This window comes from Phocoena sinus, chromosome 10 (assembly GCF_008692025.1).
Source record: "Phocoena sinus isolate mPhoSin1 chromosome 10, mPhoSin1.pri, whole genome shotgun sequence".
In the NCBI taxonomy this organism is placed as follows: Eukaryota; Metazoa; Chordata; class Mammalia; order Artiodactyla; family Phocoenidae; genus Phocoena; species Phocoena sinus.
In genome coordinates, this window is record NC_045772.1 from 4,414,573 (window position 1) to 4,429,562 (window position 14,990).

The window sequence follows — 14,990 nt, forward strand, 5'->3', positions numbered from 1 at the left end:
TCATTCCATTCAAGGTATTTTCTAATATTCTTTGTGATTTCTTTCTGTGACCTATGGGGTGTTTAGAAGTGTTATTTAATTTAACAGAAATTGTTGTGGTGGGGGGAGGATTTAGATATGTTTCTGGTACTGATTTATATTTTAATAATTCCATTGTGGTAAGGAATATATTTTGCATTATTTAAATCCTTTTAAATTGATTGAGACTTATTTGATAGCATGGCATGTATTGTATCTTAGTAAATGTTTCATGTACACTTGGAATGAATATGCATTGTGCTTTTGGGTGGAGTGTTTTCTGAGTGGCGCTTAGGTCAAGTTGATTGGTGTTGCTAGGTCTTCTGTGTACTTACTGATTCTCTGTCTAGTTGGTCTAGCATTTCCTAAGAGAGGAGTGTTGAAATTTCTAAGTACTTTTGGATCTCTCATTCTCTTCTTCCAGTTCTGTCAGTTTATACTTCATGTATTTTAAAGCCTTGTGATTAGGTGCATATATATTTGGGATCATTATGTCTTTTTGCTGAATTAATCCCTTTATCTTTATAAAATGCCCCTTTTTATCCCTGTCATATTCCTTGTTCTGTAGTCTGCTTGAACTTCAATATAGTTTCTTGCTAAGGAGTTCTGCCAATCAATCATAAAAATACAACTGGAACTCTGATTGAGATTGCATTGGATTTATAGATTTATTTGGGGAGATCATCTTCAAAATATTAAGTCCTCTCATCTAAGAACATAGAATATATCTTCATTTATTCTAATCATCTCTATCCTTTATTAAAATTTTAAAGTTTTTTCCATAAAGATCTTATGTGTTCTTAATTTCTAGATATTTTATAGTTTTTTTCCTCTTATGACTAGTATCTATTTTTATGATATTTTCCTAGTTGCCTTCTACTGGTTTAGAAAAATGGTATCAAATTTTAAATTATCTAACATCTGATAACTTTGCTAATGCCTCTTATTACTTACAGTAGCTTATCCATTATGTATCCCAGGTATTAAGTTTGAGGTGCCTGTGACATCCAATTGAAGGTGTAGTAGAGTAGACAGTTGAATATACAAGTTAGGAATTCATGGGAGAGGTCCAGGCTGGACATATAAATTTGGGGATTGTCAGTATACAGATGGTACTCAAAGTCATGTGACTGGATAAGATCACCAAGGGAATGAATGTAGATAGAAGAGAGAAGAGATCCTAGGCTATGTAAGCAAGTTGAGGAGTTAAGAAGGAACTATTAAAGGAGCAGCCAGTGAGGGGAGAGGAAAGCCAAAGTGGTATCCTGGAGCCAAGTGAAGAAGTGTTCCACTCGTACACAGCCTGTGCGTCTGCCTCCTGCAGCAGAAATAAACCCCTGAAGGGTTTGTTCTTAACCACTCGTACAAGCAGCATGGTCAGTGATTAAGAGCAGGGATTCTTTGGCCCTTGCCTGAGTGTGTCATGCCTGGCTCCAGCACTTCCTAAGTGGGTAGCCTTGGGCAAGATACTTAACTCTCTGTGCCTTGGTCTCCCCAACTGTTAAATAGGGATAGTGGTATTACCAACTTCAGAGAGTCATATAACTTAAGTGAGTTAATTCATGTAAAAGCATTTATAATGGTGTCTGGCATATAGTAACCTCTCATTAAATATGACTCTTTGTTTTTATCATTACTGTTGTTGCCTTTGTATTACTAGTATTTAGCACAGTATCTGATACAATTAGTGCTTTAAAATGTTTCTTAAATGAATGATTCTATTAGCAGGCTATGTGAGGGAGAGTGGGTGGAGAAAGTATGAGCTACAGTTGATATTGAAATTCTTTTTTTTAGAGATACGGCTTTTTTATTGAGTTATAGTTGATGTACAATATTATATGTTATAGGTATATAATATAGTGATTCATAATTTTTAAAGGTTATACTGCATTTGTAGTTTTTATAAAATATTGGCTGTATTCCCTGTGTTATACAATATATCCTTGTAGCTTATTTTATAACTACTAATTTGCACCTCTCAGTCCCCTCCGCCTATATTGCTCCTCCCCCCTTTCCTCTCCCCACTGGTAACTACCAGTTTCTTCTCTATATCTATGAGTCTGCTTCTTTTTTGTTATATTCACTAGTTTGTTGTATTTTTTAGATTCCACACATAAGTGATATTATACACTATTTGTCTTTTTCTGTCTGACTTATTTCACTTAGCATAATACCCTCCAAGTCCATCCATGTTGTTGCAAATGGCAAAATTTTGTTCTGTTTTATGGCTGAGTAATATTCCATTGTATATATAAACCACATCTTCTTTATCCATTCATTTGTTGATGGACACTTCGTTTGCTTCCATATCTTGGCAATTGTAAATAATGCTGCTATGAACACTGGGGTGCATGTATCTTTTCGAATTAGAGTTTTTGTTTTTTCAGATTTATACCCAGAAGTGGAATTGCTGGGTCATATGGTAGTTCTATTTTTAGTTCTTTTTTTGAGAAATCTCCATATTATTTTCCACCATGGCTACACCAATTTACATTCCCACCAACAGTGTACAAGGGTTCCCTTTTCTCCACATCCTTGCCAACATTTGCTATTTGTGTTCTTTTTAATGATAGCCGTTCTGACAGGTGTGAGGTGATATCTCACTGTGGGTTTGATTTGCATTGCCCTGTTGATTAGCAGTGTTGCGCATCTTTTCATGTATTTGTTGGCCACCTGCATTTCCTCTTTGGGAAAATGTCTATTCAGATCTTCTGCCAATTTTTTAATCTTGTTGTTTGTTTGATGTTGAGTTGTATGAGCTGTTTGGATGTTTTGGATATTAACCTCTTATCAGCCATATCATTTGCAGATATTTTCTCACATTCAGTAGGTTGTCTTTTCCTTTTGTCAGTGGTTTCCTTTGCTGTGCGAAAGCTTTCAAGTTTAACTAGGTCCCACTTGTTTATTTTTGCTTTTCTTCCCTTTGCTTTAGGAGACAGATCCAAAAAAATATTGCTACAATTTATGTCAAAGAGTGTTTTGCCTATGTTTTTCTCTAGGAGTTTTATGGTTTCTGGTCTTACATTTAGGCCTTTAATCCATTTTGAGTTTATTTTTGTATATAGTGTTAGAGAATGTTCTAATTTCATTCTTTTACATGTAGCTGTCCAGTTTTCCCAGCATCACTTGTTGAAGAGACTGTCTTTTTGATGCTGGAATTCTTTGTGGGGACTTTATGAAGCTAGCAAAGTAGGAAAGTACATCAGAAAGGAACATGTTCTTAAATTCCCAAGTTTGGAGTTTGTGAATGAACAGCTATTTGAAAAGACTGATTGGCTAATTAAATAAGAATAAACATATGAATTGTTACTTAAAGAGAAAGATAAGGGAAGGAAACTATAGATTTTAAAGGATTTAAGAAACATATTCATATGCAGTGTATGAATCCTGATGCAGTTTTTTTTTTAATTAATGAGACCCAGGAAATTTGGCAGTGATAGCATTTTGATATTAAAGATGTTATTATCATTTCTACCTATAGTAGTTTATGGTTATGTATTAAAAATCACTTCACTTTTGGAGATACATGTTAAAATATTTACAGATGAAATTATAAGATGTCTGAAATTTACTTTAGATAATCCAGTGGTGGGAAGGAGTGATGAGTGGGATTATAGATAAAACAAGATTGACCATGAATTGATACTTATTAGAGTTGGGTGACAGCTATATGGGAATTCATTATAGTATTCCCTTTATGTTTGTATTTGTTTGAAATTTTCCATAATAAAAACTAAAAAAGAGTTTAAAAAATAATTGAAGGACTCTGTTTACCACTTGTAATGCTTGACTTTATTATACTAGATTAGAATTTGAGAAACAAAATACTCGGCTTAATGTTCAACTTGAATATAGTCGCAATCAGCTGAAGAAAAAACTGAATAAGATTAACACATTAAAAGAAACTGTCCAGAAAGGTAGTGAAGACATCGATAACCTAAAGAAGGTAATTAATGATGGGTGGCTGAAGTCATTGAAATGATGACTATCTTCCATGATTAAACATTCGTTGAGTTCCTGAAAAATTCTAATAGTGATAGAAGGTGGGGGCAGGGTACACATTTGAGAAATACTTGAAGTACAGTCCACACAGCTTCATGAATTATTAGATGTTGGGAGGGGTGTGACACGGTGAGTCCTGAATTCTAACTTGGTGGATAGGAGGAGAGATTAAGGAGAGAAAATTCTGGACCTGTGGAGCATGACTTCCCTGTGTGACATCTAAATAGCAATTTCCAGCAGGTAGTTAGAGAGGACGTAGATAACAGAAGTCTAGGCCGGTTTAGGGGAGTAAATTGAATCCATATGTGAGTGGGTGAGGCTCCAACCAGAGAGGAAGGCAGTGAAGAGCAGTGGGGCGAGGATGGAGTTCTGGAAGGAGAGGCCACAGAGGTTATGAAGAGGCCAGAAGGGGTGGTGTTACAGAAGCCCCAGAGAGGGAGGGAGAAGGAAGTGAGGAAAGTTGTCGAAAAGGTAAAGTCTGGAAAATGGCAATTTTCAAGAGGTCAAAATCTGGAAAATTGCCAATTAAGAGGTCATGGTAGCAAGGACATTTTCACTGGACAGTGGAAACAGAAGTCAGACGGCAGCAAGCTGAGAAATGAATCCAAAGTGAAAGAGAAAGGTAGGTAGTGATTACCCGGAAGTGTAAACAAGGGTGGGTCACGTTCTGTGGTAGAGGTTCAGGCAGCCTACAGGATAGGGGTTTACCTTGGAATGGCTGGTTTTGTTGTATTAATAATAAAATGATCTGTTGACCTTATTAATGTAGAAGATGGTAAATCTACAGTGTAAATCATCTCCATTCAGGCTGAAGAAAATTGTCTGAAAATTGTGGATGAGCTCATGGAGAAACGGCAGCAACTTAAGGACATGGTTGTCACTCAGAATACCAACACTGAGAAAGTCCAAGCTCAAATTGAAGAGGAACGGAAGAAGTTTTTGGCAGTTGATAGGTGACTAAGAAGTTTATCAGAGTTTAAAAGATGTTTACCATCAATTTGAATTTTATTATAGGAAGTCTTATTATTTGAATATACACCCTTTGTTGCTTTTGGTCCCACATCACACCTGTCAAGCATTGCAGTTTGGGGAAAACCAAGAGAGGTGGTTATTGTTTAGAGTGAACAGTTCCTTTTGGTGGGTGAAAACATGGACCTATATAAAGAGTTCCTTTCCCTAAATCCCCTTGACACCAGTACCTTCCTGTTGGGGAGTCTCCTGCTAGTCTGTCTGTGTGACAAAGCATAGCAGGTGAGGCGCAGAATCTAGAACTACACTGCATGGTTCCATGCCCCAGTTTTGCCGCTTAGTTACTGTGCCTTCGTTTTCTCATCAGTAAAATGGGGATAATAATAGTGCCTACCTCGTAGAATAGTTGTAAGGATTAAATAAGTGAGTGTTCATATGGTACTTAGAACAGTACCTGTTACACAATAAGCAGGTATGTTTGCCATGATGATGACCAATAACACTTGGAGTCAGCTGGCTTGTTGCACCACAGTGACATCTGCTTTCCTGTGTGACTGACACAAACATAAGTGATCAGATGAAATGAGCTCTGTTTTTGCTCAACCTCTTGGCATTTCACAATTTCCCACAATGTTCAAAGACCTTTAGTATTTCAAGATACAGCCAGAAAATTCTTTGTCTAAAATTTTTGAGTGGAAGTAAGTTCATTTACTCTTGATTTTTTTTTAACTCGTATTTAGTTTAAACAGAACCACATCTCTGTCATCAGATTTTTAAAAGCCATATAATTCTTAATTTATTTAATTTTATTTCTGGTCCTTCTTCTGGATCCTCTTTAAAGTTCCACCTTGTTTCAACTGGTAAAACTCCCAAGCCCTCATTAAGATAGAAGGCATTACGTTAGTGGTGGCAGTAAAAAAAGTTGAGACTGTCAGGTGCATAATGACTTAACTGGTAAGACATTTCTCTTGCTAAGAGACTCTTTCTCTTGGTTTGATGTTCTAAAATGTAGAAATTATACTGAAAGAGAAATGCAGCTTGAAAAATTGTACAGATTTAAAAATAAGGTAAGTGGGGCTTCCCTGGTGGCGCAGTGGTTAAGAATCCGCCTGCCAATGCAGGGGACACGAGTTCTATCCCTGGTCTGGGAAGATCCCACATGCCGCGGAGCAACTAAACCCGCGTACCACAACTGCTGAGCCTGCGCTCTAGAGTCCGTGAGCCACAGCTACTGAGCCCGCGTGCTGCAACTACTGGGCCTGCGCTCTAGAGCCCACGAGCCACAACTGCTGAGCCCACGTGCCACAATTACTGAAGCCCGCGTGCCTAGAGCCTGTGCTCTGCAACAAGAGAAGCCACCGCAGTGAGAAGCCTGCGCACTGCCACAAAGAGTAGCCCCTGCTTGCCACAACTAGAGAAAGCCCGCGTGCAGGGACAAAGACCCAACCCAGCCAAAAATAATTAATTAATTAAAACAAAAATAAGGTAACTAGGAAAGCACTGTATTGGTGCTAGCCTGATTAAAGTAATAATGTTTATTATTGAAAATCCTCCCTTGGATTAAATAATTATATTCATGGCCTTTATCAGGAGTGTTAAAGTTTAAATTACAAGCATCCATGGGCTAACTCTGCAACTTAACAGCACTCATAAGAAAAAGTCTTTTTTTTTTTTCATGTAAGTTTATAACATGTTTTTCTTCCTTGGTGCAACTTTACATAATGAGTAAAATATAATCACTTTTTCATATCTGTGTATTTACAGGGAAGTGGGAAAATGGCGAAAAAAAGTTGTAATCCTTCAAACTTCTCTGGAACAGAAGCGGTTAGAGAAACATAACATGTTGCTTGATTGCAAAGTTCAAGACATTGAAATACTTCTTTTGTTGGGGTCACTGGATGACATCATTGAAGTGGAGGTATTCTAGCAAATGATTTTAAAATATGTGCAGTTGTGTGGAACTTAATGTAAGGCCTTTGGCTGCTTAGTGAAGTTGCATCTATGCAGATTCTTCCTCTTGTTCTGAAGCTCCTTTAGGGGCAGAAAAAACGTCTCTAGGAGGGAAAAAGGGCAGGATGGTCCTCATGCCACAGGGCTGGGCATTTTGTGCAGTTCTATTTCTCTTGCTAATCCATGTCCTTTGAGCCCCACAGGATGGACCAGAGTCTCTTACCTGTGCACAGATGCCCAAGAGGGGTCAGAGACTTGAACCTTTTGGAGTTAGGGGTGCTGGGGAGGCGGTGTGAGCCACAGGCCAGGTGCCAGTGGCCTGCTGGCGTGAGCACTTCTCTGTACTCTGGTAACGTCGTCCATGGTGTGTGGAGGGGTCTTGCTCTGCACCTTCACTGACAACCTGAGGTGGTTCTCTCTCAGCAGAAGCGTGCCTCACTGAGTCTGTCCAGGTGGTGAGAGTGTGGGGGAGGGGAGGCAAGAGCAGGCCCCACGGAGCCAGAGGGCGAGACCAGCGTCGGCCAGCGGTGGACGTTTCTCTGTTTGCCTCTTTCCTTTCTTCCTCGTCACGTTTGTACCACACAGTACTCTTTAGGCTGGCTGGAAGTTTATACACCCTTAGTTCTGTCACTCATGTTAAGAAAGATATGACTATACAGTTCAGGAAGAGTATCTTACTGTTAGCCAATCCAGAGGATGGTGAAAATAGTTATTTCTTTTACCTCTCAGATTATCTCTGAGTTCTTTAGTGAATCTCTGTGGTCTCCCTTCCACATCCCTCCTCCCCTTTCTGCTCTGCCCCCAGTCAGAAATCCATGCATTTCCATCCAATTTCTACTCCAGAAGAGGCCTTCAGTCCTTTGGGTTCTTCAATTTGAAGTAACTATAAAACAATTTTTCTCTTGCTAATATTGACCACTTCTCATAGCATAATTCTGGTGTGATATTATACTCAGACATCCTTTTTCTTGGGAATTCCCTGGCGGTCCAGTGGTTAGGACTCGGTGCTCTCACTGCCAGGCCCCCGGGGTTCGATCCCTGGATGGAGAACTAAGATCCCGCAAGCTGCGCAGCTCGGCCAAAAGTCTTTTTTCTCTATTTTAGCAGAGATCACATCCCAGATAGAAGGTAAGGAAAGGATAAGGAAAGGAGAAGACCCTTTGCTGGCCACAAGTGTCCTGAACCCCACTCAGATGGCTTTAAACGGGGAAAAGGCAGGTAAAGGGCTAGGGCTGGAATGGAGGCAGTCTCACACGTGACTCGGTCCAGGAATTTGAACACTGTCAAGGACTCTTTCTGGCTCAGTATGTATTGGCTTTATTTTTTCAGATCAGCTTTCCTCGTGGGGCTGCAGCTGTAGCCACCAGCTTTGACCAGAGGGGAAAGACACCTCTCCCCTGCCCCCTCTCAGTTAGAAGAATCCTGGGGAAGAACTCTGGCTCATTCAGGGCCATGTGTCTGCTCTTAAAAGGTGCAGAGAGAGGGAAGGGAGGCATCTGTAACAGCAGAAGTGGATGGGAGCAGAAAAACAGTACTCACAATAATATAGAGAGAAATGGAAAGTCTGTTTAAAAGGCAGTGTAATTTTAGAAGAGGTTCGTCATAGAATAGTGCAGAGGAAGAAGCTGTTTTAATGACTGACATCTAGGTGAATGCTGTTGGTTAAGTGCTCCTGCTGCTGCTTTGGTCCTATTCTTTCAGTTAGTGTGAACTTTCAGAAGTATTCTCCAACATGCCCACCATGAGTGTGAAATTATTTGTTTATTATTGTGAACGACTTTCATATTCATAGTGGGCTCTTTCAAAGCAGGTATTAATCCCTTAAGCCGGATCAATAGTGAATCATTATCTAAAAAGAAAAAGTGATAGTTCTGCTCCACTTTGTGCTGATCAAGCCACACTGGGACACTGCATTCGCACACTAAGCATGGTGCTCTTTGAGAGTAGAGTGTCCACGATAGTGAAAAGGCCCCAACCGTGTCGTGCTGGGAAGAGAAGGCTTGGAGAATATGGTTATCCCTCGAAGAGAAGAAGGTCTGTCATAGAGGACGGACCCTACTTGTTCTTTCTGGTCCTAAGGGGGATACTAGGGCTGGGGGATTTAGGACAGAGTCAGATTTCTTCTACTAGGGAACACTTCCTACTAGAAAGAGGGAGGGCCTCTAGTGGGGAGTTCCCTGATTAAAATTTTACAAGACATCTAGTAGCAGCCATGTGATAGGGGTGCTATACAAGGTAGTGTATAAAGCCCAAAACAGAAAAGGCATTAGGTATAAATTGTGTCTCTCCAGAGGGCTGGACAAGGATCGCTGAATAGAATTAATTGTCTTACAACGGTTGTAAGGAATCATTGTCTTACAACCATTGTAAGGTAGAACCTGAGATTTCCCTTCCATTGGAGGTGTGCAGACAGAGGGTAAGTTACCTACATCTGCCAGGATTCTCATAGAAGATTCTTCTATTGTGGGGAAGACTACACCAGATCACTGGTTCCCAAAGCATACTGTGCACGTGAGGCATCTGGGGATCTTGTTTCCTAAGAGGTTGCATTGCTAATGCTCCCAGGCGAGGCCCGCTCTCACTGGCCCACTGACCACACTTTGAATAGCAAGGCATCAGATGACCATGTAGAAGCTTCATACAAAATACGATGTTGAATCACATAAACAGGAACCATGAGATTCAGGGATTCAGCATTACATTTTGTATTCAAGTTCCGCTTCCTTGTGAACCATTTTAACATAAATATATTACATAAAATATAGACTTAATTCCAAAAGTAGTTTTATTGGGTTTGTTTCAGCTGAGAAGGTCTAGAAAAGAGTGAGTGACAAAGGGTTTCTTTTCTCTTAATTTGTAAGTCTTTGTTTTTGGTATCAGCATCACACCAAAGACCAACCTACAGCTGAGTAACTGCTCATGTATTTGTCCCTTCTTTCCTATTCCTCTCTCCATTCAGAGTGATATATATTGGAATGAAATATGTTGCTATGTTGTCAGCATTGCATTAGGCACTGAGACCACAGCAGTGAGTATAACTGCCAAAAATCCCTTCCTTCACATTCTACTAGGGGAGAGAGAGGCACAGAAGCAAAATGGTAAACAGGTACAATATTCATGTACTTGGTGATGCTGTAGGCTAAAGAAAATATATAAAGCAGGGAAGGGCATAGAGAGTATTGGTGGAGGAGAGTTTGCAATGTTAGATGCAGAGGCCACGGATGTCCTGAGAGAAGGCAGCTGGTTAGCAGACAACGTAGAAGATGAAGACATGCAGACATCTAGGGGAAGTGTGTCTAGGCAGAGGGCAGTGTGCCGGCCCTAAGGTGGACGTGTGCCTGGTCTGTTCAAGGAGGCCAGTGTAGTGGGAGCAGAGCGAGTACCAGGAAGACTGGCACAAAGTAAAGTTAAAGGGGAAGCAGAGGCCAGACCATCATGGCCTTGCAGGCCAACATAAGGTTTTAACTTTGAATCTGCATGAGGTGGCAATCAGCTGGAGACCTTGGGACAGACAGATGAGTAGAGATCACCATTTCAGATAACAAGGAAAGGGCTTCATATGTTTTTCAGTTGGGACCTGAAGCAGAAAGTACCCAGGCAACAATGGATATATATGAAAAAGAAGAAGCCATTGAGATAGACTACAGCTCTCTAAGAGAGGATTTGAAGGTAATTGAAAGATTTCTGTTGTTCATGACTAACTCATGGTAATAGTGAATATTTAAATACTGCAGAATAATTTTAGATGATAGAGCATAAATTTAGGGGAGAAAGTAGATTTCCTAATGGTTTTTTAAGAAATAGTCTAAATAGGTTACACATAAAATGTTTAAAACATTTAAAGTTTTTATATCACCGTTTCTGTGTGTTCTGTAGAACACCAATACCATGAAATGTCTTGCCAAAGAAGAAAAGTTTCTGTCAGTGTTTTGAAAGTCTTTTCCCTTCTTGGAGATTCAGAATGAATAGTAACGTCTTTGAGAAGTCCTGAAATAGACAGAAGTAGCCAACATACTCCAGCATCCTGAATTGCCCTGTCTGTGTCCCAGTGCAGTACCCTCAGTAGGCAACAAATCCTTCACAGCTACAGAGCACAAACCTGGAATCCAGTTTCATGGTCTCTTTAATTTAGCAGCTCTCACTCTTTCTCTTAACCCTATAGCCATATTTAGCTTTGCGTTTTGACTTCGTCCTGAAGCTGCTTCTCTCATGAGGGCAAAATGACTGTAGCCTTTCTTGGCCTTCCAGCCACCCAACCACAACCCTCAGAGAAGAGAGAGACTGCCTTTTGTAGTGGTGCTGTTCTAAAGATTGAAGAAAGGCTTTTCCACAAAGCTCTACCAATTGTCCTCTCATCACAGTGGCCTAAATTGGGTCACATGTTCATTCCTGACCAATCACTGTTGGGGGTGGGATGGACTTAGCTTTAGACCAAGCAGGGTTCCTGGGACGTATGAGGGAGATAGTCAAACATGGGCTCTGTTAGGAAGAAATGGAGAATGGACACCAGGTAGCAGTAGCTACCACATCTTCTAATTTCAGATGTTTCTAATATATTTTGTTAGATTTGTTGGGCTCTTTTCATTGTACTTGTGGTACTTTTGGCAATCAGAATAAAGTTCTTATCTATTTTATAGTCTATTCAGTGCTTTCGTATTTAGAAAGTCCTTCCCCACGACATTACTGACTAAATATTTATAAATATTTTCTTCCTGTTAGTGATTTTTTTGTTTTCACTCACCTATTTAATTAATCTGAAATTTATCCTTATATATGGTATGAGGTAAGAATCTGTTTTTTAAAAGGTACGTAAGTTAACCGGTTTACTAAACATCTTCTAAATAATTCTTTTCCCAATGAATTAACATGTCACCTTTATCAGATATTAATTAACCCCTCTGGGGGGGGGGGTCAAGAAAATTTTCCTGGAAGGTGATGCCTACATCACTTTTTCTCTTCTCTCTTCACTCAAGTTAGTTCTGCTCATTGTTTAGGTTTCAACTTAAGTGTTACCCCTCCAGATGGGTTGGATCCCTTCTGCCTGCCCCATAATACCTGTGCTTGCCTGGTGGAGGGTTTCGCACTGTTGCAGACGCCAGTTTGCATGTCTGACTTCCCTGTGAGCTCTTTAAGGGCAGGGACAGAATAGTTTTCATCACTGAATCCTCAGTGTCTAATACATAGTAGATGATCAATATTTTTTAATGAACGAGTAAATGAAGTGATACGTGAATTGTTACTTTTTTAGCCAGATTAAGAAAGATGAAGGTGCAGCGCGTTCCAAGAGAGCAGCATCTATGACTCTAGAGCTAGGAAAGAGCACAGCCAACTTCAGGAAGCTACAGCAGTGTGACCTGACCGCACTGCAGACTCAGAGAGGGCTGCAAAGGAGGGCAGGAGTGGATGCAGAGGGAAACGGGCCAGATCCCGAAGGGCCCTGTGCCTAATTATTGTACCTTAGCAGTTTGGATCTAAATGGCATGCTAACCATTGCTGTTCTTTGCCAATAATAGGCTCTAGAATCTGAAAAAGAAATTGAGGCCCACCTTAAACTCCTACGGCAACAAGTAGCATCCCGGGAAGATGTCCTGCTGAGGACAGCGGCCCCAAACCTCAGAGCCCCGGAGAACCTAAAGACTGTCAGAGACAAGTTTCAGGAGTACACAGACGGTGAAATTAAGCTTTAGTTGTTAGCAATATCATATTCATGGGTGTCAGGGGCTTTGATTTCTATAACATATACTAATAATCCCCCCTGAATTGTACATTTGTTTTTATTATATATATTTTTTCCTCTATTATCTTATAGCAATGTACTTTTAATACTGAATCACTAATTCCTTCCTTTTTGAAAAGCGTTCTGCTTTAATATAAAGACAGGTGTATTGATTATTTTAGAATAGTGTCTTATTTCATACCAGCATAAGAGGCATATTAGATACTCTGTTGGAGTTTGTTATTATTATCTAAAAATCAGCCCTACCAGAAAAAGGGCTCATCAGTTTTAAGTCATTTTCTTGGAATTAATAATAGTTGAGGTGTTTTGAAGGTAGATTTTACTCAGACAACCAAACTCAAAATCTAGTTTAAAAACTATTTTATGCTTTAAAGGTGAAATAAGAGAAGCCCTTGGTGGTCTCCAAAATAAAGAACATTGATTCTCTCTTAGCTTTTGAGGCCAGCAGAAAGGAAGCCAGAATATGTAGGCAAGAGTTTGAACAGGTGAAAAAAAGGAGATACAATCTTTTCAGCCAATGTTTTGAGCACATCTCAGTCGCAATTGATCAGATCTACAAGAAGCTCTGCAGAAACAACAGTGCCCAAGTACGTATTTTTCACCTCAAATATGAGTGGGAACTTCATGTCGGTGGTGGTGTGTTTTTTTTTCTGGTGGGAAATCGCCACCACACTATCTGAATGACCCACTTACCGGGCAAAGTCAGCTCATGGAAATTGGTCATTGCAGTGACCTGTATTCTAGGTCCTACTCATTCCACCACTAACCAGCCTGGACAAGTCAGAATCTCTCTGGTCCTGCTTCTTCATCTGCAAAATGAATGGGTTAGATCATTTGGTTTCCAGGGTCTCTTTCAGTTCTGGAATTCTGTCACCTGTACTAATTTGATTTTATAACGCCGTCTCTGTAGTAAAGTTAGGGTGATGTAGATGATCTGGGGAAAATGGTTGATCTGGGGTCTGTGGAGTTGCCCAGAATAACAAAGGAGAGGGAAAGAACTAAAGGCAGCGTTCAAATCTAGATATGCCCCTTGTAACGGTAATCTCTCTGTTCCGTGATCAATAGCCACAGCAAATACTGTGGACTTGAATGTGGACTAAAGATGTAGATCTGATCTGATCTATCTGCTTTTCCCTCTTTCTCATGGGATTCTTTTATGACTGAGGTAATCCTGAATCATATATTTAGAATTTTCACCAAAAATAACTTATTTTCAGTAAAGTAAGACTAAAGGACAGGATTCATCAATATGGATTTGATGAAAGGACCAATGAAAGAACTGAATGAAGATTGCTTTAGTAAGACTGCTGCGTATGCTTCTGAGCTTTGGATGGCAGCCTGATGGGAAGGCCTTATCCTTTGTGTTAGAATGCTTTCCCTCTACTCCCCGCCCCAGACACCCTTGCTGTCTGTGATTACATATAGATAGAGCTAAATACATTATTTACAGGCATTGATATTTTTCCATCAAAATGGAGGAAAATCTAACCAAGAGTATTTTGTAGTTAAACTCTGTTGCAATTCCAAGTTGAAATTTACTAATAGCTTTTCTGATGCTGCTAAATAAATAACATGTGTTTCAGGCATTTCTTAGCCCAGAAAACCCAGAAGAGCCTTACTTGGAGGGAATTAGCTATAACTGTGTGGCCCCAGGCAAACGGTTCATGCCAATGGATAATTTGTCGGGGGGAGAAAAGTGTGTGGCAGCTTTGGCTCTCCTGTTTGCTGTGCACAGGTAAGGTCACAGTGAGCTATATGATTTTGCATCAGGGCAGAAACCAAATAGACCTTCCTACAGAAGATCTGTTAATTACTTGTCTTTAGTCATATTTAGCGTACGTGATACAAAACTTTTTTTCAGCCAGACAATTCAGGTTATGCTGTAGGCCTGTAACAATTTAGGCAGCAAATCTAAGAGAGAATTCAGTCTTCGACAGATTTTTATTCAATTTGTTATTATCAGTAGCTACTAACATTCCAGCTTCATAAAAGAAAGGAGAAAAAGGAGTATCAAATGGCCAGATGTGAAATCAGGATTGCCAAAAAACAGTACCAACAATAAAGCCAAACAAAATAAAAACACCTAACTTGTATATTATTTTCCTTGTCCCTATTCAGAGATCTGCTATTTAGCAAGGAATGTTAAACAAAGTATTTCTTGTGAAAAAAATGTTTAACCTCCTCATTTCCACTGATGATGGTGACACTTACGTTTGTAAAATAAAGCAAGGGAAAAAATGTTAGCTAAAATTAAGGCAATTAACTTTTGACATTGAAAGCATTAGATGAAGAACTAAGGTATAGATGACGCTGC

The 14,990-nt window shown here is 39.8% G+C and overlaps 1 protein-coding gene across 2 annotated transcripts in view; it reads left to right on the top strand.

Moving 5' to 3' along the window:
• SMC1B (structural maintenance of chromosomes 1B) overlaps positions 1–14,990 on the top strand; it is an 87,082-nt gene that overhangs the window by 65,179 nt on the left and 6,913 nt on the right. For both annotated transcript variants that reach the window (XM_032645349.1, XM_032645350.1), the window contains exons 16-22: positions 3,823–3,964; positions 4,828–4,973; positions 6,754–6,907; positions 10,510–10,608; positions 12,453–12,609; positions 13,109–13,263; positions 14,260–14,411. In XM_032645349.1, the coding sequence (XP_032501240.1) occupies positions 3,823–3,964; positions 4,828–4,973; positions 6,754–6,907; positions 10,510–10,608; positions 12,453–12,609; positions 13,109–13,263; positions 14,260–14,411 (1,005 nt within the window). The remainder of the gene's footprint in view (positions 1–3,822; positions 3,965–4,827; positions 4,974–6,753; positions 6,908–10,509; positions 10,609–12,452; positions 12,610–13,108; positions 13,264–14,259; positions 14,412–14,990) is intronic.